The following is a 25,864-nucleotide window of genomic DNA, read 5'->3' as shown; positions in this document are numbered from 1 at the left end:
ACCACCATTTATTCATGTCCACCATGTGCTAGGCACTGTGCAGCCACATTCACAGCCATTGGCTCATTCAACCCTAATGACAACAATTGTAGTGTATAAATAAATCATTAGCCTTATCTTCTGTGAGGAAAAAGAAATTAGAAAGGTTAAATGTGTCACTTAAGATCACAGCCAGGAAATGGTGTACCCATCTGAACCTGGGTCTACCATCTACTCTCAGTCACTCTGGCAATAGGTCACCAGAGACTAAAAACAGACTAAAGCTCTGAGAGAGATTGTCCAATTTCCACATGAGATTCACTCACTGGTTTCTTTGAGGCACTGGGTCAGGAGAAAGCATAGGCAACAAGGTTGGGAATTTGGAGGTGAGAATTGTCTACCATCAGGGAACAGAAGAGATCAAGTCAGGGGAGGCCGAGGAATATGGCTAGAAATGGTCACAGGCAGTGCTTGCCATGTGTGTGGAACTGAGAGGCACCATCATTGTGACACCCACTCCCACACTTACAGGCCATGATGGTCCACCCATTGACTGCACAGTGGGCCAGGCAAAGAGGCAGCCGTGGGAGCTTTTGCTTTCTGGAGGGGAATGACACTAAGGTCCAGAGAAGCTCCCTTACTTGCCACTAACTCTCCCAGAATGCCAGAGATGGAGAACCACATTGGGTAGCTGGTCCTGGGCAAGAGTTTGGAGCTGAAGGTTTGTAGGAATTCTTTGTATCTTCTAAGAATTTCTCTCATACACAACTTTGTCTCTTAGCAACCATCACCTCGGTGGTTCTTTTGTGTCACCCATTGACAGCATACTCATCCCTATCCTCTGTGCCATCACCACAGCCTCCCTCCATGACCAGGTCAGGCAGTGCTTGTGCCAGAAGGTCCCCTGGCTGCCTGCCTCAAACTACTGGCTTGAGCTTCACACTGGTGTCCCTTAACACCGACACTGCCTGAGCCATCTCCCATCACCCATACGCACATGCGGGGTGCCTCCACTGTTATCCCAAAGGCAGAGGGCTACCAGGACTTATGCTCCATCTTGCTCCCTTCCAAGACTAACTGAGATCCCCAGGCAGCAGCAGTGAAGAAAGGCCATAGGTATGTAGGGACAGCTGAACCCAAAGAGAATGAAAGGTGATGGAGAAGTGGGACTTGACAGATAACCCTGCCCGGTCAGGCAGAGTGGGGCAGGCCAAACTGAGTGCTTACTGAGCCAGGCTTGTGCTGAGGTGTCACTGACCTGTCTGACCCACGAGGAGGCTCAGGTTCAGATAGAGGAAGAAACAGCAGGACTTGTTTGCTATACGCTACCCAATGGCACTCAATGGGTACACACATTGGATCCCAGAGCCTGTACTTCCTCTCTAGCTGCCCCCAGGAGCCTGGGAACTTTATGGCTACAGTAGTGTGGCAAAGAAAGCCTTTTCCTGTGGGGAAGTAAAGATGAAGGGGTCTTCCTAGCCCCCCTGGACTTTGCTGGCCACTGGAGCCAGATCAGGGGCTGTCGTCAGGCACTCTGACCTCTCTTGTGCTGGTTTATGGGGAAAACAGGGTCTCTAAACCTCTAGGGGCTGGGTTTCCACTCTTCATCCTTAAGTCTGGGCTGTGTGTAGTAGGTGAAGGAAGGAAAGCCTAGCCAGGGGCATCTCTCCCTAGGGCTACTGTCAGGATACCTGAGGTCATGCTTGTGGGCCACTCAGATTGGGGATTGGGGCCCCTGGCCAGATCAGGGAATCGGGGTGTGCAGCTTCTGTGCAGTCCAGCCTCCCCCACCCTCAAATCACCTCTCAAAGAGAAGGGCTGAGGCCTTCCCCATTCCTACTGTGGCCTCTCCCTGAACCCTACACCAGTAATGTTCACAATTTCTGCAGCTAACACTAAGCCCACATCATAACCTGCCCTCAGTTCCTAACCCATCATCCCAGTGAAGACAGTCACACAACCAGAGGGCATCTCTAGTAATGCTTTATTGTTCTGCTGAGGGGTCACATTGTTCCAGCTCTCCACCTCCCTCATTTTCAGTGCCCTGCACCCTTGGGCTTTCCAGACCCCTGCTTGCACCCACAGATTATAATATATTCATGATAGAATATGTGTGCTTATACAGATGTGCATATATATGTATCTATATATACAAATACATATATATATTCTGTCTGTACAGTATTTATAGGTACAAATAAAATAGGCTTAAAAATTACAGTATTGGCTGGGACCCATCCCATTCCATTTTATTGAGCTAAAAGAAAAATAAAGCACCAGTTGGCATTTGAATGTCATTCGGAATTCCACATAAGCCAAGATGACTGCTGGGTGGGATGGATCAGGTTTGGATCAAGCCCCAGCTGGCTGAGATGACACTAGGCCCCTCCATCTGGCTGGCTAGCTGCCTGAAACAGAGGTCAGGTTTCTGCTTGATGAAGGGGCTGTTATGTCAGCCTGTTAGCATAGGCAGGGAGAGCAGGAGAAGGGATGCCGACACAGGTATGTGTCTCTTTACTACCATCTGCTTTTGCTTGGCCTGTGAGGTGGGAGTGAGCCTGTTTGCTCTCCAGACATGAGTATGTGACCAAAGGGTGCACAGGACACCAGGGAGTGGCAGATAAAGTATGAGGCCCAAGTCAGGGAGACTGGTTAATTGGTCTCCTGAGACCTGAGAAAGGAGGCCCTCTCCCCCCTCTACCATATCACAAGCTGCCCCAAATACTCATGTTGCCTAGGTAGTGCCCGCTCTTTAAATCAGCCTCATAAAAATCAGCATTGTATTTACACAAAGAAAACAGCTCATGCTGGTTGCAGCTGACCTGTGCTCATCCTCCCTTGTCCAATTTCCCTGGAAAAGTCAGTTCAGGGCCAATACTAAGCCCCAAGGCAGGACCAGAGGCTCCTGCCAACCTCAAAGGGACCCTAGCACCAAAAAAGGATAGCTTGGCCTCTCCGAGTGGCAGAGAGCTGGAAGCACACGCTGCTCTCTCCCTCCTCCCTCCTGCAGGTGGAGGAGCTGGTGAGGCTTCAGACTGATGGTGCCTCGGTGGGCCTGGGGGGAAGTAGCAGTCTTCTTCTGAAAATGACTCCTCTCTCTTGGGAGGAGAGAACACAGGCTTATGGGTGGAGGTGGAGTAGAGATGGGCCACTGACATTTTCTTTTCCTCCCCTGGATGTGTGGAGGAGCTTCAGGAAGTAAAGGGGACAGACTGCTGGATCTGCAAGGGCCTGGCTCTGCCCCTGGAAGCAACATGTGGGGGATGCTCTCCTCTCTTCTCCCCCTTACTCTCTTGGCACCAAGGGGCCCAGGTGGTTTCACCCTGGCACCGAGCTGAGGCTCACAATTTTGTCTCAGGGCCAGCTGCCTGCAGGGTGGGGAAGGAGTCCCGGATCTTCGCCACTTCCATGGCACACAGGTGCCCAAAGACTTTGTTGTACCAGTCAGGAGAACGGCCCCTATGGAGGTAGAAGCAGGCAGGTATGAGCCATGGGTTCTTCTCTGGATCCCTTGCCAGGAGGAAGGAAGAAAAGACTTGCCCCAAGCCCCCAGGGATCAGTGGCACAGGACAGAGGTAGGGGGACTGCCCAGCCTAAGGGGGCCTGGTACCTGAGATCAGCACGGCAGATGTGAGTGAGCCGGGAGCGGCCCAGGCCACAAGGCTCCATGAGGTACTGGGAAGTGAGCATCATGGCCCGCACCCCTGATTCTGGCACAGGTTGCTCAGGATCCAGGGACTGGGAGACGAGCAGACAACCACCACGGGGCAGGTCAGAGCGCCACATCCTATTGGGTGGAGGGTACAACACACACATTCTGGTTCCTGGTGTCTGTTCCCAGTCCACCTCTCTGGCCCCCCAAGGATAGCAGGATGAGAGCTAGAACCCCTCACCGGAGCACCACGAAGTCACGGCAGGGATGGGGTGCCATGCTGTCGGTGACATAGTGGTACAGCTCCACACCTGGCATCAGGGCTTCCAACACCTGGGCCCGCAGCAGGTCCTCATCCCAGAGGGCCCTCTCCCGCAGAACACGGTGTAACACGACAGGTGGAGGGGCTGCCACCTCAGTGGACACCTTCCACACACGCAGGGGGTGCCCATCTGGTGCCTGAGAGCCATGAGAGTGGGGACAGGGGCCAGCCATCAGAGCCAGAGAACACCCACTGCACCGCTGTCCCCGCCCCAGTTCTAGCCTGCTTTCACTTCAGCCCCGACAAGGGAAGGCTGCAGGGGTACTGGGCTAACCCTAGCCAGGTCCAGACAGGCCATCCCTTTGCTCCCTGTTCTCTCCCTCCTCTCTGGATGTCTGCTTCTCCACCTAGTCAAAAGCACAAAGAGATGACGAGACACAAATTCTCTGGGGCCTATTAGGCTCTACCATGAAATGGATGCCATGCTTGGAATTTCTGAAAGTGAACAGGAAGAGAAGAGGGGGCCCATCATCAAGGAGCTCACCATCTAGCATTGGAAGCAGAACACGTGCACAGCAACCAAAGCTGCTACTTCACGAGTCTTTTGCACATACCAGGCACTTGTGCGAGCTTCTCATCCCAAGCCCGTAAAGGGAAGTTTTACTATGCCTTGCTTTATACAAGATCGGGCTTGTGGTGTTACTTGTAATTGGAATCCAAGAAAAAAGGTGGCTAAGGCCAAGAGAAGGATAGAGGAGTCACCTCCAGTTTGGGACATGACAGGAGGCTCTGAATGAAGGAGAGAGCATATCAAGTTGAGGCTTCCTGTAACTTGGGACATGCAACACTTCGGGCAGGTCAGTCTAGGTAGAAGGACAGCAGGGGCAGAGGCACACAGGTGGGGAGCTCAGCACCACTGTGGTGCAGAAAGGTACAGGAGGCTAGGCTCTACATACAGTGACCTGCCTACAGTGGGGCTCCAGTACAGAAATTCTGGCAGGCGATCCCCAACAACAGAGAGCCCCCATCTCATCTGGTTCTCAATTTCTTTAGGTACTTGCTCTGCTGGCTGACATCCTCCAAGATCAAGCTGAGGCACAGTGTGACTGGTAGGACAGCTCCTTCCCTGAGCATCCTTGACCTCCTGCCTGCACCCCTTGAACTCTTTCAGCTCCATGGCAGCCATAGGCGGTGTGCTACTTACCTTTCTACAAGCCAGCTCTGTGTGTTGGGGCCCCGGCATACTCATCCAACCCTTGAAACGCTCGGCAGCATCACGCAGCAGCTCCTGGACACTCTCTTCCATGTAGAGGCTCAGGCTAATGCCGGCTGCTTGGGCCTGCCGCAGCTCAGCCAAGGCTGGGCAGGGAGGGCTGAGCTCAGCTGCGTTGTAGGAGCCACACAGCTGTAGCACCATGTCCTGAGGGACCTGGGAGAGCACACACACAGACACTATGGCCATAAGGAGCAACAGGCAGTCAGGGGCCCACGGGATCTCTCAGGTCCATGTCAAGGGGTACAGAGGCCTAGCTACTGGCAGTGAGGTAAATGAGAAACCTTATAGGAAAAGAGTTGGAAATTAAGGGGGTATGTGCCAAGTGGGCCCTATCCCTGACTTGGGGGGACATAGCTCTGGCCTGAGGGTTTCCCTGGATCTGGGCCTAGAGTGACTCACTTGAAAAAGTTTCTTGCAGTCACTGATCATGTGTGATAGGCCCTGGGTGGCAGCCATGTTCTCACTCAGGTCCCTAGGGCCTGGCCGGCCAACCAGGCTGCGTTTGCTCCTGATCCTAGAGGGAAGAGCCGGGAGGTGATGACACATGGGCACAAGACAAGATGGATCACTGGCTGGCTTCTAGCACCACCCCCCCCCCCCCATCCCCATCACAAAAACCACCTGCTGCCCATTAGAAGGCCTTGCTTCAAAACATCCAACTGGTCCCAGGTCCCTGAAGAGTCAGGCTGACCCCTGGTGGGGACACCTGGGAACTGCAGGACCAGCCATCAAGGGTCCGCAGTCCAAGGGGAACCCAAACCCTCCCTGCCTGGCCTTGCCATATCCTGCCCTGTTTCACCTCGGAGAGGGGCTATCCTTCTTAGAGACGTTGAGATGGAAGATGGAAGGTGCCAGACACACAGCTAGGTTGCCAGCTGTCATCTGGTTTTCTTCAGCAGAGGCAATGTCACTTAGGAAATAGAGCAGAGTCTGTAGGACCTCTCGGTTCTCATCCGGGAGCAGCAAGGTGGCAGCCTGAGCTGCTGCCAACCACTGATCCTTGGGGAGGACTGTGAGGAAGGAATGGAAGAACGGCTTTTTTATTCCCCTAGAGCTTCTGGCAGCAAGTCTCCTGCTTCTAGGAATGCAGAGGGCACAGGGGTCCCAAAGGAGGTCAGTGAGAGGAAAGGGTAAAGATGGGCTCTGAGAGGTCTCTGGGTACTGGACTCAGCCCCACTCTCATGTACCGTATAACCTTAAGTAGGTGCCTGCCTTTCCTTGGGGCCTCAGTCCATCTTTCCATATGACGGGTTTGGGGAATAGAGTGTGGTCTCCCTCCAAGGGCCTTTCCAACTCTGGATAGCAAATCTTCCAGTGAGCACCAGGTTCATCTCTCACAAGCCCCAGGAATGCAGGGAGATTGAGAATGGGGCAGGTTGTCAGGGATCAGTGTGGGTGACTCACGCTGGTAGATCTGCAGGAAAGTGGTCGTGAGCTTGCTGGTAAAGATAGGCTCTGGTAGGTCCCGGAAATACTGCTTCAGCAGGTCTGCCACATCATAGGCCGACTGGCCCTCGTAGCAAACATGGTCTGGGTTGGCCTCATTCATTTGCCGCAGGTTCTGGATCCTGGACTTCACCCCAGACTTGCGGAAGATGCCCACCTGGCCCAGGCAGGGAAGGGACAGATGGAGACATGCAGGACAGGAGTGGGGTGGGGAGGAATGTTATGAGGCCAGCCCCGGACTGGGTGTCAGGAGTATAGGCCACCCCAGAGACTTCTAAGCCTGACAGGCTTCCTGCTAGGCAGGGAAGGAGAAAGATGGCAAGACCAAAGAGAAGGGTTTTTATAGCCCCAGGGTCAAGGGGAAAGATGGCTTCAATGGGAATGAGTAGGAAAAGAGTGATCTAGGCTAAGGTAGGCTCCTAAAGATGGGGCCTATGGTGCCTGGGCTAGAAAGAAGCTGGCAGAGAGCCCGGCAGAGGGGAGCTTCACCTCCATGCTTGCAGGGCCTTCCTAAGGCTCAGAAAGGTCTCCAGTGGGTCAGAAAGGTCCTCGCAGCTCCCCTCCCCAATTCCTCAGCCCTGGATTTCTTCCCCAGTGCCATCTGTCTTCCTCAGCAGGGCTCACCTGGTCCAGGCACTGGCTGCGCAGGTAGCGCATGGCTTGCTGAATGCTCTGTGGCAGTGGCTGGCCTGTGCGCTGCACGTGGATAAGGGGTGGCACCCCAAACACCTGCTGGCCTCGGTAGTCTGGAGTCTTATTCCTTTTCATGAACTTGGGCACTGACCTGTTTGGGGGAGTGACAAGAGTTCTGTGAGGGGTACGGAATAGGCTCAGACGCAGCTTGGAGACTCTGCAGTCTTGGGGGTCTCAGGCAGGGGTGATGGGGGTAAGAAATACACCACATCCCCAGAGTCAACATTCCTTGAGCACCTGCTCTGGGCCGGGCCCTAGGGAGTCACAGAGGAATACAGGGAGCTCTCAGTTGGCGGTTACAGGCAATGACAACATATGTGGTCAGGAGTGGACCAAGCAAGAACTTAGGGGAAGACCCATGAGGAAGGGGAATTATACCTAGTGGATCAGAGAAGGCTTCAGGGAGGATGTGGAAATTCAGCAGGCTCTTGAAGGATAGGTAGGTGTTGTCCCAGAGGAGAAATGGGGAAAAGGCATTCCAGGCAGAGAGAACAGCACAGACAAAGGCAAAGAGGCAGAACAAAGAGTATGGCACATTCAGGGAAGGGCAACAAATTTACTGGGCTCTACAGTGGCCTTGATTTAGAGTGGCAGGCTAAAGAAACCAACAGCTGGGGCAGGACCAGAACATGAATGGATCATGATGGGGAGGAAGCTGGACCTTCTTTGGCCCTGGTGTGGGGCAGGCTGGTGGTGGCACTGAAGGGTGTCTATCAGGAGAGCAGCAACCAAGGCTGCCTTTTAAGACAATCTCACTGGTGGCAGCCTGGAGGTTGGGATGGAGATGGTACTGCTCAAGGACCTATGGTACCCCACTCCCACTCCTCCTCACATATGGCACACATACTCACATGTGTCCCATGAGCATCCCCCACAGACATATGCAAGCCATGCTGACCTCTCAGGACATGGCCTCTCCAGCTTCCTGGCCCAACCTAGCACTACTTGGCTTCTGGGCTCCTCCTGCTTATACCTACCTTCTGGGGCTGACCGCCCCCCCCCCCCAGGGTCCTGGAGTGGAGACAGGAAGGGAACCAAGGCCTGGGTGAGAAGCTCCCCACCCACTATGGCCCAGGAGCACTCACCAGGCCCACCCTGGTTTGTGTGGCACAGTGTACTTCTCCATGAAGGCAGTGAGCCGCAGCAGTGAGCCCTTATGCAGGAGGTGGATCTGGCCAGCAAACTGCCAATTGATCTCCAGTGACTCTGAATTGAGGCTGGGCCGGTGGGAGTTCTGGAAGCTGTGCCAGCGGAGCTTCCTGGTGAAAGGTGAGGAGCAGAGAAGGCCAGAGGAGCAGGTTTGGAGTAAACCTTAGGAAATGTTGAGCTCTTCTGGTTCCTTTATTCTCCCCAAAAGAAAGCAAATGCAGAGAGATGTGAGCAGTCAGCCTTGCTACTGGGCCCGATGGTGGAAAAACCTCATATTAGTCTCCAGGGCTGCCCGGTAGCCAAGCTGCTGTCAGGGAGGGTGGCATAGAGCTGAGGCCCATCTATTGCCAACGAGCAGCCCCAATGGAGGGGCTGATCCGAGAGCCCAGAATGGCAAAGCTGTGGATCCAGAGACCACCTCCTCTAATATCTTTGGTTTACACGTGGGGAAACCAAGGCCCAAAGAGGAGCCAGAATTTGCTCAAGGCCATAGTAGAGGCAGACCCTGAACTTAATTAACCTGGAGGCAATCAAGAACCTGCCCCTGGGCCTCGGGACTAAGAAATTGGCTTGAGAGACTTAGTTGTGTGGGGGAGAGAGGGGAAGGAAGAGAAGGACGATGAAGGAGGGGGAGAGACAGAGAGAGAGATGTCCCCACCCCTACACAAAACTCCCACCTGCAGGGTCTGGTAAGTGAGGCCCCAACGCCTGAATCCCGTCGTTCATGTAGTCTGGATGCTTGAAGTCCAGCTGGCGAGCCCATGACCTCAGCCTCGTTCATGGAGTTTCCACTACTGTCCAGTTCACTGGAGGAGGCCACAGTGTCAGAAATGGAGTGTCCTTCTTCCACAGATACGCTGGAGGCCGAGGTGGGTTCCCCACCTGAATTCACCTCCTGCCCATGACCTTGGCCCAGGTCTAGGGCCTCGGCCTCAACCTGGGCCCGGGCCTGGGCCTGGGCCAGGGGCTCAGACTGAGCCTGATACTCAACCTGAGCTGGGATTACTGGCTGAACATCAGCCTGGTCTGGGGCTGAGGACTCTCTGCAGGCTGGAGCCTCTATCTGGGCCAGAGTCCCAGCCTGCCCTCCAACCTCAACTGTGGCTATTTCTACTGACGACGCAATCTCCTCCTCTTCTTCCTCTTCTTCCTTTTCCTTATCTCTAGTCCGCAGGTCTGGGTAGATGGCCTGAGACCAGAGCTCTACCCGTTGCTGCAGCCCCCATACATGCTGGAGGATGTCATCTAGGTGGGCATAGCTGCCTGTACCTTCCTCATCTTCAGCTTTAGCCCTGACCAGTACTGGCTCAGATGGGTACAGCTCAGACATGTTGTCATAGATGCTGGCATGGCTGCCCGTGGAGCCACAGGAGCCCCGGCGCCCTTCACAGCCCCAGGGTCTACCTGGCTGCCAATCTGCCAGGCAGTGTCCATCCTCGGGGAACAGGCTCTCAATAGACAGAGAGCGAGGGAATGTGCCTGGTTTGTGGTCCCTGGGCACATGCACAAGGCAGTCACCCCGGTGCACCTGCTGAGGGTGTCGAAACATGGCCACAGGCCAGGCCTCCCAGGCCCTTGGAGTCTCGGTGCCACTGTTGCTGGCTGAGGCGGCTGCCCTATTCTTGGCCCTGTAGAATCCAGCTGAGAGGAAGCCACGGTGACTACGGAAAGAGGAGGCTTTAATGGCCTTCTCTAAGGTGGCTGGGCCACGGTCGGGCCCAGCTTGCCGACTGCCACCCTTTTCCTTCCACCTCAGAGAATCAAGATGCTTAAGGAAGCTACGAGAATGGCGCTTCTTGGCTTTGTCCCGGGGACCCTCATGGCCCTGGGTGGGGCTAAGGAGGGGCTGGTTACTCAGGCTGGGGACGTGGCAGGGCGTGGGCAGGTCCATTGGCTCCGGCTCTGGCGATAGGCTTACAGCGATGGCTGGCAGGGAAGTGGTGCTAAGCTCAGTGAGGACGCTCTCACAGCTGGAGGTCACTGGCAGGCCAGGGCTTGGTGGGGCCAGCAGGTCAGAGGAGTCCACATGAGACCAGCATTTACTTTCTTGCTGGAAGGCCCAGTGGTTGCTGATGGTACACTGCTCTTCTTCTTCTGAGTCTTCATTCTGGGGAGGGAGCCACAGGGTCAGGTTAGAGAAGTCTAGTCCACAAGTCCTTGTTTGTATTCCACCCTCTGCCTCCAAACTCTTGGAGTAACAATGAGGTAAAGGGCCCCACTTTCTGACTGAGGACATGTCCTAGATGCGGAGCTGGCTCTGGGAGTACCAGAATAAGCTAGGAGTCTGAGACGGAGCCCAGACAGATAGTACTAGTCATCTCATTCATCTAATCCCTCCTCATTTCACAGATAGTGAAACCCAGACCCACAAATGAGAAGCCACTTGCCTAAGGTCATACAGTGTCACGTAGCAAGTCATTGACAGAACCATCATTAGAATCTAGGTGTTAGGGGGATCCCTGGGTGGCTCAGCGGTTTAGCGCCTGCCTTTGGCCTGGGGCGTGATCCTAGAGTCCTGGGATCGAGTCCCACATCAGGTTCCCTGTATGGAACCTGCTTCTCCCTCTGCCTGTGTCCCTGCCTCTCTCTCTCTCTCTCTCTCTCTCTCTCTGTGTGTCCCTCATGCAATAAATAAATAAAATCTTTAAAAAAAAAAAAAAAAAGAATCTAGGTGTTAAAAAAAAAAAAAAAGAAAAGAAAAAAGAATCTAGGTGTTCTGGGATCCCTGGGTGGCGCAGCGGTTTAGCGCCTGCCTTTGGCCCAGGGCGCGATCCTGGAGACCCGGGATCGAATCCCACATCGGGCTCCCGGTGCATGGAGCCTGCTTCTCCCTCTGCCTGTGTCTCTGCCCCTCTCTCTCTCTCTCTCTCTCTCTCTCTCTCTCTGTGTGTGTGTGTGTGACTATCATAAATAAATAAAAATTAAAAAAAAAAAGAATCTAGGTGTTCTGACCTCCTGTGCTCAGCAGCCTCCCAAGTCTCTAGGCTATCGTCTTAGATTAGAATCACAGAATGCCAGAACTGGAAGAAGATTTTAGATTTTCTAATTTTCTATTTTGCAATGTGGGGAAACCAAGGCCTAGAGAGGGGAATAGACTGGCTCAAAGCCACTGAGAAGTCGGTGGCAGAGGTGGGACCAGGTTCCAGGGGCTTCCTGCTTCCCAGACCAGGGCTCTGGCAGCCTAGCTGCCCCTCCTGGCTCCAGACCTCTGGTGGAGAAAGGCCCAGAAGAAATCCACAAAGCCTGGCCCTATGGAAGGATGAGGTCATCACGCTAGCATTCCAGGGCTACATGGAGACTAAGAGTCTTCTCGGTTTCTGCAATCCCAGATTGGCAGAGTCAGAAAGGCCTCATGAAGCTATTAATGTCCCCCTCCAAATCAGTGTAGAGGTGGAGAAAATGGGGCTCAGGGGTACAAAACCTCATAGGGACACAGTTGGGGATCTTGACTCCTAAGATCATATAGGCCATGATTTTTCCACTGCATTATTCTGTCTCTGCTTATAGTCAAGGAATTATTGCCATCACAAAGCAGGTAGTGGAGGCAGAGAAATTTCCCCGAGGAAGGGCCACCACTAGGTCAAGTTATTGGTAAACTCAGTAGGGGAGAGGTGTGCTGAGGGTGGTGGGTGAGGATGGGCCAGGGTACTTGTTCTCATCCAACCTCCAGGCTATGCTTGCCAGAACCTGGCAGAACCCCTTACACCTCATTCCCACGCTGGAGCAAGGCATTACTCTGTACACCCCAGACTCCCAGAACACCGAAGCGAGTTTTGCAAGGAAACTGTGTATGCTCTGGGTTCAGCGCAGTGCCACAAGACCCCAGACCCCACCCTTGCCATGACTCACCTGCTTGCATTGATAGTGAATTTCCAGTTTCATCGAGGCACAGTTGTTCAAGGTCATCAGCCTCCTGTAAGGAAAGAAAGCAGTGCTCACCTAAGAGTCTCAACCAAAGCCTACAGGGCATAACCTACCAAGACAGCCCCAAGATGCCCTCCACTAAGGTCACATGCCCAAGCCATCAAAATGTCTCCCAAGACCCAGTGTTCATAACGGTTTCAGTGCCAGACATGGTGCTAGGGAGATTATGGCCTCCATCCTCTGGGAGCTTGTATATGTGGAATAAACCACTACAGAGATGGGGCAAGGTCAAGAACAGTGTAAGCAGAGAGGGGACCAGTCAGATTCCTCTGGGAATCTAACTGAAGGGGGAAAAAGACTCAAGGCCAGATCTTGGCCCTCTAGCTAGAGTGCCTGAGTGGTGAGGTGTCAGAGACACAGACAGAGGCACAGAAGGCACACAGAGGGTAGGACAAGGAACTTCGGTGAAGGGACATTAGGCAGTCAGAGAAGGCTTCCTGGAGGACAGAAGTGGGATTCTTCTTCTTTTTTTTAAGATTTTATTTATTCATGAGAGACACAGAGAGAGGCAGAGATATAGGCATAGGGAGAAGCAGGCTCCTTGAAGGGAGCCTGATGTGGGACTCGATCCCTTGACCCTGGGATCATGCCCTGAGCCGATGGCAGATGCTCAACCACTGAGCCACCCAGGCATCCCAGAAGTGAGATTCTGGAGGAGGTAAAAACAGGGGCTCCTCTCCCAGGCTTCCACAAGAGGCCGTGACAGGGTAGAGAGGGTAACGGTCAGCAAACAGACCACCACCAGTGTGACGGGGGAAACTGAGGCTGATAAGGCCAGTCAAAGCCAGACCACAAGAGTGCCTCGAGCTAAAATAGCTTTACTTTTCTCTGCAGGCAGTTGTACACTCCAAGTAGAGGTGTGCCTGCTTGGAAGCTGAATCTGGTGGCTGTAAAAAGGCTGGATCAGGGTGAGAAGGGGACAGGCAGGAAGGCCAGTTAGTGGGCCACTGTAATGTATCCAAAAAGTCGTGGTTTGGTCTGAGACAAGGCCCAAAGCAGTGTAAGCAGAGAGGGGACCAGTCAGATTCCTCTGGGAATCTAACTGAAGGGGGAAAAAGACTCAAGGCCAGATCTTGGTCCTCTAGCTAGAGTGTCTGAGTGGTGAGGTGTCAGAGACACAGACTGAGACACAGAGAGCAGTGTGACTGCAACAGATGAGCAGTGTACCAGGTTGGGCCTCCTCTGCTGGTGTGAACAAGGGATTATTTCTTTCTATCGGGAAGCCCCAGCCCAGGCCCTGACCTCCCAGGTCTTGCCCTCAGTGGTCCCTACCTGCACAGGGCCCCCAAAGAGTCCTTGTCCAGAAAACTGTGGTCCTTCTTCACAGAGCCAATATCCAGGGGAAACAGACCTTCTGTATGGCAGAGAAAAGCTAAGGTAAGTCGAGGGAGGTAGGTCAGAAACTCAGCGCCGGCAGCCCTTGAGTTGGAAAGGGGAGGCCGGAGAGAGAGGAGGCAGGAAGGCAAAAAAGCTGAGCAGAAGGAGCAGGCCTGGAGTAAAAGGAGGGGCTCCAGGAGCTCGGGTTGACCACTGGAGGCGAGTCCAGGGTTGAGGGAAAGGAGGGCTGAGCTGGATGAGAGGACCGAACCATAAGACAGGTCCCCGGGAGATGGCAGGCCTGAGGAATTGGGCAGCTGCCAAGAGCCAAGCTTGGTGCCCCTCAGTCCCCTTTGAATCCTGGGCTACTCAGACAGGGAACCTCCTCCCTGAGGTGTAGTGAAGGGAGCGGGGCAAGAGTGAGAACAGAGGACAGTGGGCAACCAAACAATACCTCATTTCTTCCTACCACTCAAAACGGCAGGGTCCACTCCCTGGAATGCAGGAAGGGGAGGGGAGAGAAGAAGGAGTGGGCTAAGAGGACAGAGAAGCCAGGAAATCCCACCCCTCTCTGGCTTGCTGGTGAAACAAACCCATTTTCTCATGCACCTCATATTAACTGATCACCTACTTTGTGCCAGGCACTGGGGCTACAGCAGTGAATGAGTTAAAATGATCCTTTCATGGAGTTTACACTCTTAGGAGAACAACAGACAATAAAGCACATGTGAAACAAGACAATACTGTCCTGAATGCCATGGAAGGCAGTAGCCAGGATGATAGGATAAAAAGAGGCTGGTGGGGTGGGGGCCACTCGTAGACATGTGGTTAGCAGAGGCCTTTCCAAGGTGATGACTTCTGAGCAGAGTCCTGCAGAATAAGACAGGGCTGGCTGGGCCAGGAGCCTGGGAAGACAATTCCAGGCAGGACTGACACTAAGACTCTGAGGAAGGAAAGGACATGGTGTGAGCAAGTGGTAGAAAGGAGCCTGGAATGCCGTGCGCAAACAGAAGAGGAGTCAACAGACGTGGTCAGGTGATGTAGTCTTGCCAGCCGGAACAAAACATAGGTACTTACCTCATTCTGAGCATGCTGGGGAAATCAAGCGGAGGACCGACAGAGCAAAGAAATGAGAGTGAGGCCCGAGGTTCACTGTACATGGAAGAGCATAGGAGGGAGTGTAGGAAGGAGGCTGGCATGCTAAGGTGGCAGGTGAGTGGAGATGGCAGTTTACACAGGAGGTGGTAGTGGAGGTGCTAGGAAGTGGATCAGTCCAGGATACAGTGTGCAGGGACAAGGGACTTTCAGAAAGGAAAGAGGAATCAAGGATGATTTCTGAATGCGTGGCTCAAGGGGATGGTGGTGCCCTCAGGAGGTGGATTTAGATCTGTTCAATTTGAGATGCCTACCCGACAGATGAGGAGATATGCAACTGATGGTTGAATAGATGAACCTGGAGCTTGGGAATAAGGTCTGGCAGGGAGACATGTGGGAATCACCAGAATTGGTACTTGGAGAGGGCTTTCCTGGGAAAGAAGTGTTGAGATGAAAAAGGGACCAAGACTGAACTCTGGGCTACCCCAACATTTAGATAGCAGTTTGAGAGAGCAGAGTCTTCTCTAAGAAGACAGAAAACAGCATCCAGAGAGAGAGAGCCAAGAGAGGTGAGTGTTCCAGAAGCTGAAGGGAGTGGCCACCTGCATGAATTCTGTTGAGACATGAAGTAAAGACTAGGGAATGGCCACTGGATTTGATCACATGAAGGTCACTGGTGATCTGGGCAAAGTGGGGGCAAAGACAGAGTACAGTGGGGAGGTGTGAGAAGAAGAGGGAAAGGGGAAACAGTAAATATAAACCACTCTAAAGAAAAAAGAGAAAAATGAAGGGAAACAGAGAAATGAGGCCATGGGGAAGTTGAGATGAAGTCAGGATCACCAGGATGTACCCTCCTCATTGTACCTAGACACATGGCATCCTCACAAGTGGTACGGTGCAGGGGCCTTGGCCAAGACAAGGCACTTTAGTACAAGAGTGACACCAGAGCTGATGAGAGCTGATGAGAATGACTCAGTAGAGATGATGCTGTCACTATAGGAGCAGGGGGCCAAGGTACACAGTTTCTTGTGTGGTTGGAAAGAGGATCTGAGTGCCCCATTTTAGAGATGAAAAACAGAGGGATGAGGCAAATTTCAGGGTAGGGAAGGGGAAGCAATTGAGTAGTCTTACCTTCAAAAAGCTGAGCATACTGAGGGAATCCTGTTGCTCGGAGCCACTTACATGCTCTTTTGGCCTCAACTTCTAACACAAAACAGAGGGAAAGAAACAGGTGGAGAAACAGGGTTAGTTAGGTGCTGGCACTGAGCCACCCTGGGTATACACTGCCTCACCTCTGGCAGAGAAGCACCTCTAGTTCTCGTGATCTGGAAATGGCAAGGAAAGCAGGGAAGGGGCTGGCATATTTGTTGCATATCACAGCCAGCTAGGATTCACCTTCAGTTCCCCAAACCCTACCCTATGTATGTCCTGGCACACCTTTCTTGAACCTTACTCCCTGCTGGTCTCAATACCCCTCTCACTCTCCCACCCCTGCCCAAGTGTTCTTGGGCACCCAAGAACCCACCAGCAGCAACTCCCAGGAATGGAGTCAAGGAATACTACTGAGGGATGAAGCCAGAGCTGTGCCTTCACCCTCCCCTCCTGTGGGAGAAAGATCCCTTTCCATGGCCCTGGGTAGACCATCCTAGTCCAGCTAGGGATACAAAATGTTCAGCAATTATCATTCTCTTTCCCACCATCATGCCTAACATTCCCTAGCCCTTTGATAACCAAGTCTCACTTAACACACGTAATAGGCTGTGAAGAAGGTTTTACTATGTTTTATGGATCTCCACACAGGCTCAGAAAGGAAGGACTTGCCCACAGTCTCACGGTTGACCAAGGTAGCAGTGCTGGGGCCAGAGTTCAAGCTCAAGTTGACTCTCACTCAGGACTCCTTATGCTTCTGAGGTGGCAGATTCCCCAGTGCTCACTCTCCCCTATCATTCATCGATTTCCAGCCCTCCCTCCCCAGGGAACCTCCCAGGACTGCTCCAGAGCTCCCCTGTAGCTAGGCCTATGCAGTATAATCCAGTGCTGACTGTCATGATGACACAACATGGACCTGTGGGAATCTTGGAGGACACTAGTTGGGTTAGCCTCTCATCTCTGCTCTGGGAATGCCCAGCACCCCTGCCATCCTCAGTGGAGGCAGGCAGCTGGACTACAGGAGGCCAACGTAGGCTGAATGCCATTAGCAAAGCCCTAGGACTGCCCAGGCAGCAATTTGTTTCGTACCCACGTGCTGCCAGAGAGCAGTGGGGCTAGGACTATGGGACCAGGCACTGTGGGGTTGGGGGGTGGAGGAGGCTGCTGGCTCAGCAGAGCTACTCTGGCCACAAAGCCAAGCACCCAACATCTCCTTGATTTCCTTGGCACCTATGACCAGAGAACTCCAAGGAGACTTGTGAGGTTTCTCTGAAGACAGGAAGAGCTCTTTCTCTCCAGTGCTCTCCCACAGGGAAATCCAGGATGAGATCCTAGCAGCTAGGCATGAGAAGTTAAAAGACAAAATGGTATTTGAGAGGATGCCAGGTGGGGAGACAAGGGAGGGAAGAGTGCAGGAAGGTAGAAGTTAGTCCAAAAAACCAATAGGCCTCTCAAGGGTCATACACTGATGAGGATTTCAGGGGAGGGGGAAGAGAAGGCTCTGGAGCTCCTGAGGGTTTTGGGGGCAAACAGGCGTGGGGCAGGATGAACATCTCTGCATTTCCCAGAGTGAGCACATCAGGTCAGTGCCACCCCAGCAGTTGCCTCTGCACACAGCTGTAGCCAAGTCTGCTCATGGGATGGTGCACCTGAACACACACACAGGCCCTTCAGTCTGTGCATGCACCTGAATCTGTATGCACATGGGTTTTTGGTTACTGCAACTTTCTAACCTATGACAAAGATCAAGGAATCATCAGGATTTCTGGGAGGTCCTGGTAAGTGTTTGTTCCCACAGAGCTCAGCCAACAGTAGCTCAGACCCCCTGGCAGGGGGCAATGCAGGCCTAGGAGAGGGTACAAGGTCTCTAGGCAAGAGGTGGTCTGGGAGAACTGTGACAAGAGCTGCTGGAAGGGACTTCATGTCAGCCCAGGAAGCATTTGAGGGACGTGGTTTTGCTGTTAGGACACCTGAGCCAGCTGCTACAACCACCTTCCTGTTTCCTGACTGTCTGACACTCCCAGGAGAAGGCCCCTCTCCAGCCTCAAAGCCCCTTCCAGCAGCCAGCTCTGCTATCCCATCATTAGGACAAAGAGAAAGTACCAAAGTGGGTACCTGGTGGGTTTCCAGAGACAGGCACAGAAGGAAACCTAAAGGGCCCTAAAGTGAACCCTAAAGGGCCATGAGTCTAGTATGGGCACCTCAGGCAGGAAAGCCAATCCCCATGGATCATCTTGCATGCCAAGAACATACCCTCAAAGTCCATCGCAGCCCTCAGTCATTCATGGCTAGATGCAGAACAAAGAGCAAAGGGAATGAGAGAGCTACCTGCCTGCCCATTATTCCCAAGCTCCTTCTGAAGCCTGAAGGAGGTGGGCAAGTGCAGTAATAAAGTCCTACATCTTAAATATCTGCACTATCTACCTGAGCCACAGAGGCAGAGCCCATGGGAGAGTGGCGAGCTACCTGCTCCTCTCATGCTTGGCAGTGGCCCTAGTTAGGGTTGTTGGGAAGGAAACCAGCTCACTTGGGTGGACAAGTTCTCTCACTGCCACCTAGACCCTCCAGCCCCCTGCTTTTCTAAGCGTGATCCCTGGGCCAGCAGCATGGATATCACCAGGGACCTTGATAGAAATACAGGGCAGCCCTGATGGCTCAGCGGTTTAGTGCCGCCTTCAGCCCAGGGCCTGATCCTGGAGACCAGGGATCGAGTCCCACGTCGGGCTCCCTGCATGGAGCCTGCTTCTCCCTCTGCCTGTGTGTCCCCCCCGCCTCTGTCTCTCATGAATGAATAAATAAATTTTTTTTAAAAAAAGAAAGAAATGCAGAATACCAGACCTACTGAATCATAATTTATATTTAAGTAGATCCTGAGTTGATTTGCATGCACATTAAAGTCTGAGAAGCACTCGCCTATATACCCTAGCTCAAAGATTCTCACCCTTGGATACACATGAAAATCAGCTAGGGAGTGAAATGAGTCAATCGGAGAAGGACAAACATTATATGTTCTCATTCATTTGGGGAATATAAATAATAGTGAAAGGGAATATAAGGGAAGGGAGAGGAAATGGGTGGGAAATATCAGAAAGGGAGACAGAATATAAAGACTCCTAACTCTGGGAAACGAACTAGGGGTGGTGGAAAGGGAGGACGGTGGGGGGTGGGGGTGAATGGGTGACGGGCACTGAGGGGGGCACTTGACGGGATGAGCACTGGGTGTTATTCTGTATGTTGGCAAATTGAACACCAATAAAAATAAATTTATTATTAAAAAAAAAGAAAATCAGCTAGGAAGCTTAAAAATCCCAATTTCCTGGGGCCCAATCCTCAGAGGCTGATTTAATTGGTCTGTGGTAGGGCTCTCCAAATTAGCACTTTAAAAATTCTACAGTATGGAACACACTGAGACCCAAGGGAATTCTTCAACTCCTACAGGGTTATGTGGCACAGATAAGACTATGACCGTGATCTTTTATTTTCCTTTAAGTTTTTAATTCCATTTACTTAACATAGTTATTTTAGTTTCAGATATACAATATAGTGATTCAACACTTCCATATATCACCCAAGGCTCATCACGACAAGTGCCCTCCTTTATCCCCATCCCCTATTTCATCCATTCCCCCCCCCCAACTTCCCCTCTGGTAACCAGCAATTTCTGCCTATAATTAAGAGTCTGTTTCGTGCTCGTGTGTCCTCTCTCTCTCTCTCTCTCTCTGTCTCTCCCTTTGCTCATTTGTTTTGTTTCCTAAATTGTCTTTATCGGACTTATTTCACTTAGCATAAACTCTCAAGCTTCATCTATGTTATTTCAAATGGCAAGATTTCATTCCTATTTATGGCTGAGTAATATTCCATTTTGATTGTGTGTGTGTGTGTGTGTGTGTGTGTGTGTATACCACATTTTCTTTATCCATTCATTAGTGGAAGGACACTTGGGCTGTTTCCATATCTTCCCTATTGTAAATAACGTTGCTATAGACATTGCATGTGTCCCTTTGAATTAGTGTTTTTGTATTCTTTGGGTAAATACCCAATAGTGAAACTGCTGGGTCATAGGGTAGTTCTATTTTTAACTTTTTGAGGGACCTCCATACTGTTTTCCACAGTGGCTACAAAGGTTTATATTCCCACCAACAGTGCAGGAAGGTTCCATTTTCTCCATATCCTTGCCAACACCTGTTGCTTCTTGTATCGTTGACTTTAGCCTTCCTAATAGGTGAAGTGATACCTCACTGTAGTTTTGGTTTGCACTTCCCTGATGGTAAGTGATGATGAGCACCTTTTCATGCATCAGCTGGCCACCAGTATGACTTCTTTGGAGAAATGTCTCTTTGTGTATGACCCTGATTTTTTAATTTCCTGTCCAGTTCTGTTTTCCATTGCATTATGCTACTTGCCCTCAGATGCCAGGTAAACAAAGGGTTTAGACTCAAAGGAACCAACTCCACGCCCCCCAGATTTTTTCTTCCCTTCTGATATAGTGGAGTTACAAGCCTGAGTTGAAATACTGGTGCTGCCAGTCACTAGCTCTCTGACTTTGGGCAAGTTATTTAACCTCTATAAGAAAGACTCAGTTTCCCCCTCTTTAAAATGGAGGTAACAGAGTCTACTTGGAATAGCTACTGAGAGCATTAAATAAAATACTGGAGAGGAAAAAAAGCCCCTGACACAGTACAAGCACTAATTGAAGGGTCCCAAGAAAAAAGAACAAACAGAAAAAAGGCCCAGCGAGCATTTCCTTTAGACTCTGGAAAGTGGCTGCAGCCACATTACTGTCAAATTCGCAGATAAATGGCTCTGGAAAGAGGTTTGTCAGGAGGCAGAAGTCGCAAAGAGGCCACAATAGCTCCAAAAAGACAAAGAAGTCAAGGAGTTTGAAGCAGGCCCGCGGACTGAATCCCCAGCAAGGACTCTCTGGCAGGAATCTGGAAAATGTAATGGGTTATTACCCAACAGAATGTCAGGGATACCATATCCCAACAATACAGCACCTCATGGAGGGCTGGGAGGCCCTGAGACTCCCTCCCAGATGGAGCAATCAGACATACGACTTGGTGATTAAGGACTTATTTCACTTAGCATAAACTAAAAGCTAAAGCTAAAGTGCTTTGTGCTCATCCCTCCCACCCGCCCCAGCTTGGGGCCAGAAGTGACCACTCATTCCCAGTTGAGTCCACTCATCTGAGGCTGGGGCCCAGGTGTCCCAGACTGAGGATTGTCTTATGTGCCTGGCAGGAGAGTGCCAGGCACTGGGCAGGCTAAGGCGAGTGATATAGGAATGTCTGTCATGAGGAAGACATAGACATGGCCAACACGCACATGAGAAAATGCTCTGCATCACTTGCCATCAGGGAAATACAAACGAAAACCATGATGAGATACCACCTCACACCAGTGAGAATGGGGAAAATTAACAAGGTAAGAAACCACAAATGTTGGAGAGGATGCGGAGAAAAGGGAACCCTCTTGCACTGTTGGTGGGAATGTGAACTGGTGCAGCCACTCTGGAGAACTGTGTGGAGGTTCCTCAAAGAGTTAAAAATAGACCTGCCCTACGACCCAGCAATTGCACTGCTGGGGATTTACCCCAAAGATACAGATGCAGTGGAACGCCGGGACACCTGCCCCCTGATGTTTATAGCAGCAATGGCCACAATAGCCAAACTGTGGAAGGAGCCTCGGTGTCCATCGAAAGATGAATGGATGAAGAAGATGTGGTTTATGTATACAGTGGAATATTACTCAGCCATTAGAAATGACAAATACCCACCATTTGCTTCGACGTGGATGGAACTGGAGGGTATTACGCTGAGTGAAATGAGTCAACTGGAGAAGGACAAACAGTGTATGTTCTCATTCATTTGGGGAATATAAATAATAGTGAAAGGGAATAGAAGGGAAGGGAGAAGAAATAGGTAGGAAATATCAGAAAGGGAGACAGAACATAAAGACTCCTAACTCTGGGAAATGAACTAGGGGTGGTGGAAGGGGAGGATGGCGGGGGGTGGGAGTGAATGGGTGACGGGCACTGAGCGGGGCACTTGACGGGATGAGCACTGCGTGTTATTCTGTATGTTGGCAAATTGAACACCAATAAAAAATAAATTTATTATTTAAAAAAAAGGAATGTCTGTGACCCCTAGTCCTGCTTATATGTCCAGACATGCAGATCTCAGCAGTTTCAACTGCTATATTCCGCAGGCCATTCTCTGGCCGAGGCTAGGATGATATGCTGGGACAGGTCAGGGATGGCATTCAGCTGGCACAAGCTGAATTCCACTGAGATTTAAGCCCAGATGACTTTCTCCCTGGGGAGGGTCCCAGCTGATCTGAGCCATAAAAATTGAGGGAAGGGCATACTCAAAAGCTCCAGAGTCAAATCAGGTCTGCTGGAGGGAATGTCAAAGGGAAATGGCTGAGCGGCAGCAGAGGACTTCAAAGGTCAATGACAGAATCTGCACCTACACTTATGCAGGCCACATTACCATGATCCTCTTAGTGCAGAGCTTTTTCACTTCAGAGAAGGGTGGAATGAGAAGAAAATTCAGGGCTTCTCTTCCTGAGAAACGTCTTATGAAAAAGGGTAGTTTATGTACTCAAGAAAGGGGCTGCAACGTCTCCCACCAAGGAAATGCAATAATGCTGAAAGATGATAACTAAGTTGAAGAAAGAGCATTTTACCAATCAGGCTGGCTCCCCTACTCACTGCCTAAGTCATTTTAGACAACTTGCTTCATTCCCTAAGCTTTGGATTTTGATCTACATAGTGAGGACCAACAACTTTCCTGCCCTCCTCTGTGGTTATTGTGTGGAATTGGTCAGGTTTTGCCTGGTTTTGAAAGTGGCTATATGAAAGTTATCATTAGCACTACTTTTGTTAAGACTACTTGAACTTGGCCTCTCTCTCTTTGTCTCTCCTGAAACTAATATCACACTGTATGTTAACTGGAATTTAAATAAAACTTAAAAAGACTACTTGAACTTGGTAGGCACACATTCACAATCTTTAAGGCTTAGTTCAGATTGCGTCCTACTTGTAAAAAAAGTGAGCATGAGCTAGAAGGAAAAGAAAAAGGCAACTGGCAACTAAGTTGAGGGAGGTCAGGCCTCACCAACCTCACCCTCTTCATGCCACACTTGGGGGACTTGAGTCCTTCTGCCTTGTGGTCACTCAATGGGCTATGAGAGAGCCACCCAGACCCCACTTCTACCTACTTTAATAAAAATTCTGGTGCCTGGGCCCCAGTCATGACAAATTATATTCGAATCTCTGGGAAAGTTTTCATTTGTTTTTGAGTGCTTTCCAGATGATTCTAAAGTACAGGCAAGATAGAGAACCACTGCCCTGAACAAACATAGCCAGGAAAGAGCCGCAGCATAGGTCTCTGGAAAAATTCTAGCCAGAGGCCAGACTCAGGCCCATTCCAATCATTGGTCCACGTTCCTTCCTTCTAGGCCTAAGTGAAGGAGCAAGAGAGCAATGAGCGGCCCTGCTCCTATACCTGAGAAATGCTAGGTCCTGGCAAAGAGCTTCCTACATCATTTCTCTGGGTGGATGCAAAGCCCTTTTCCTTTGCCCAGCTTCACTCCTAGAGAGGGATCCTGTTTAAGAAAGAGATGTTGGCTTTCTGGCAGGGGGTTTGTATCTTACTTGGCCCCAAGTGGTTATTAGCAGCTCCTTTCACTCTCCCATAAGGATACATCTAAGGAGCCTAGGCCACAAGAAATGTGCCCACCCAGCCTTCATCCTTGGATCTCTCAGAGGTGGGTCTTTGTTCAAATTTGCACAAATGCTACAACAGGTGACTGTCTGGCTATGCCCCCTGCCCCCAAGGGACAGAGGAAGAGGAGCCTTCACAGGGGCTCATACATAACAGCTGTTGTGAATCTGAAGACTGCCAAGACTTCCCTTCCTGACCTTGGATGGGACATTCAGAGGAGTCTGCAATACCCTGTCCTCTGGGAGACTGGGTAGACTTGTCTCTCTGCTACTGCTGCTCTTAGCTGTAATTTCAATTCTTACTAGATTTTTACAAGGGTGGGGGACAAAGAGAGGAAAGAGATAAAACCAAAATAGCGCTCATACCACATTCCAAATGTCACAGGAGGGGTGTCACGGCAAGGGCTGTTGGATTTCAAGCAGCTAGCTTGGCAGTGCTAGTCATTGGCTGGCCTCTAGCTTGTTAGGTCACAGGCAGGACTTGGGGCCCCTACTGCACCTGTTGGGATGCCAGTCTCAATCTCAGCCAGAGCTACAATTGAATGCCAAGCTCCCAGGCCCATACAAGCAACACCTTTGGAGTCTGTCAGAAATGAGGCACTACCAAGGCACACAGCCCAGGAAGGGACAGTACCATGGGACTGGGTGGCATTATAGTGAAGCCACTAAATCTTGCTGGCTAGTAGCAGGTTCACATGTGTGGCTCTCCATGCTAATACCCCTCTCTTCTTAACACTCCATGTCCACACCAAAGATACAGGGCCTCAGGGATTCTCAACCAAGGATGCTATGCCCCAGGGGACCTTTGGCAATGTCTAGAAACATTTTTGGTCATCACTACTGGAGAGGCATGCTACTAGTATCTGTTGAGTAGAGCCCGGGGATGCTGCTAAATGTGCTACAGTATATAGGAAGGACAATCCCCACAACAAAAGAAAGGCTGACTCCAGACTTAAAGTGTGACACCGTGAGGCTGGCCTCTACCTTACCTGGGGGCCTCAGCCCACCTTATACTTCCAGGTATCCCCACCCCTCCTTGAGGATATCCCGGGGGATGAGCCAAAGACTGGATGCATGACTCAGTGGAGGTCCCTTGTTTGTGGATCCTGTCGAGCCTTTGTAGGCAGGGCCAGGTCAGCCAGTGATAGGTGGCAATTCTAGTTTAGAGTTTTTATAAATTCAGAAGTTATACAAGAAACCCCCAACTGTGCCCCTCTCCCACATGAAACTGTAGCCTGAGATCTGGTATGCAGCTTTAAGTGAGGGAGGCTCATGAGGGCGCTGTAGCTAAACCAGACCTCCCTCTGGCTTCATGGGTCTGCTTGAAAATCTGGGTCCAGAGTCCAGTCTGTGGTCTCCTAGGCTGGCACTTGATACATCAGTTTTAAAGCAGGCAGTTGACATTCTTGCCCAGCCCAGGGCTTCCCTATGACAGTGAAGGTCAAAGCTTCCACCTCCTCTGCTTCAGTCACTCCATTAGCTTTCTTGCCCTCAGGGGATCCTGCCCCCAACCCAGTCCCAAGTGCACGGACAAGGTCATGGTTAAAAGGAAGGACAGGTGTTTTAATAAGTCATATACTACTCCTTCACCTCCAGTGGCCAGCCTGGAAGCAAGAGGTGCCAGCCTAACTGGTCTGGGGCAGATGTTAGACCTGTGGCAACTGCTCTCCACTATGATACAGGTGGAAAGATGATTGGATTGAAGGTCAGGAGAACTACATTCTAGCCTTAACTCTACTAGGAATTTGTTGGGTGATCTTCGGCAAGCCACTAACTCTGTCTGGGCCTCAGTTTTCCTGTCTTCTAATGGCCACTCACCAAAACCTAGACCCAGAGAGGGGGTGGGAGGCATGTGTGATTCACACTGGCTGGTTCAGTGGAAGGAGCTGTCTTCCTCCTGCACATTTTCTTCTGGGAGACTCCAGTGAGGGTGTTCAGTGGGGTCCAAGACCAAACCCATCTTCCCTTCCCAATCTGGCTCTACTGCTTTCCTGCCTCTCAAGGCACTGAACACCCAGGCTTAAACCACCAGCCATCCTATTCTGCCTTCTCTCAACTCATGTATTTAGTCACCAAGTTCTATCGATTTTTCCATCCAGTGGTCATGGTTTCCCAAACCCAGCCATGCTCTAGGCGGACAAGCCTGGATTACTTAAGCCCTCTAAGTTCCTGGCCTCTAGTCTCTCAATGGCTTGT

General features: G+C 51.3%; 1 protein-coding gene across 10 annotated transcripts in view; it reads right to left on the bottom strand.

Annotated features, from left to right (window-relative positions):
• Window positions 1-1,945: 1,945 nt before the first annotated feature.
• The window catches only part of STARD8 (StAR related lipid transfer domain containing 8), an 83,003-nt gene continuing 59,084 nt past the window's right edge, over window positions 1,946-25,864 (bottom strand). For 5 of the 10 annotated variants that reach the window (XM_038587607.1, XM_038587605.1, XM_038587608.1 and 2 more), the window contains 13 exons: window positions 15,925-15,996; window positions 13,654-13,735; window positions 12,307-12,370; window positions 9,135-10,564; window positions 8,394-8,567; window positions 7,240-7,399; window positions 6,574-6,772; window positions 5,969-6,179; window positions 5,569-5,683; window positions 5,098-5,322; window positions 3,873-4,090; window positions 3,590-3,766; window positions 1,946-3,438 (listed from right to left, as the gene is read on the bottom strand). In XM_038587607.1, the coding sequence (XP_038443535.1) occupies window positions 3,321-3,438; window positions 3,590-3,766; window positions 3,873-4,090; window positions 5,098-5,322; window positions 5,569-5,683; window positions 5,969-6,179; window positions 6,574-6,772; window positions 7,240-7,399; window positions 8,394-8,567; window positions 9,135-10,564; window positions 12,307-12,370; window positions 13,654-13,735; window positions 15,925-15,996 (3,245 nt within the window). In that variant the 3' untranslated portion in view covers window positions 1,946-3,320. Of the gene's footprint in view, window positions 3,439-3,589; window positions 3,767-3,872; window positions 4,091-5,097; window positions 5,323-5,568; window positions 5,684-5,968; window positions 6,180-6,573; window positions 6,773-7,239; window positions 7,400-8,393; window positions 8,568-9,134; window positions 10,565-12,306; window positions 12,371-13,653; window positions 13,736-14,152; window positions 14,193-15,924; window positions 15,997-25,864 lie in introns of those variants that run through there. The other 5 variants (XM_038587606.1, XM_038587610.1, XM_038587611.1 and 2 more) reach the window with 4 other exon arrangements.

This window comes from Canis lupus, chromosome X (genome assembly GCF_011100685.1).
Source record: "Canis lupus familiaris isolate Mischka breed German Shepherd chromosome X, alternate assembly UU_Cfam_GSD_1.0, whole genome shotgun sequence".
Lineage (NCBI taxonomy): Eukaryota > Metazoa > Chordata > Mammalia > Carnivora > Canidae > Canis > Canis lupus.
The sequence above is the reverse complement of the archived record's forward strand: the minus strand, read 5'-3'. Positions and strand labels throughout refer to the sequence as shown.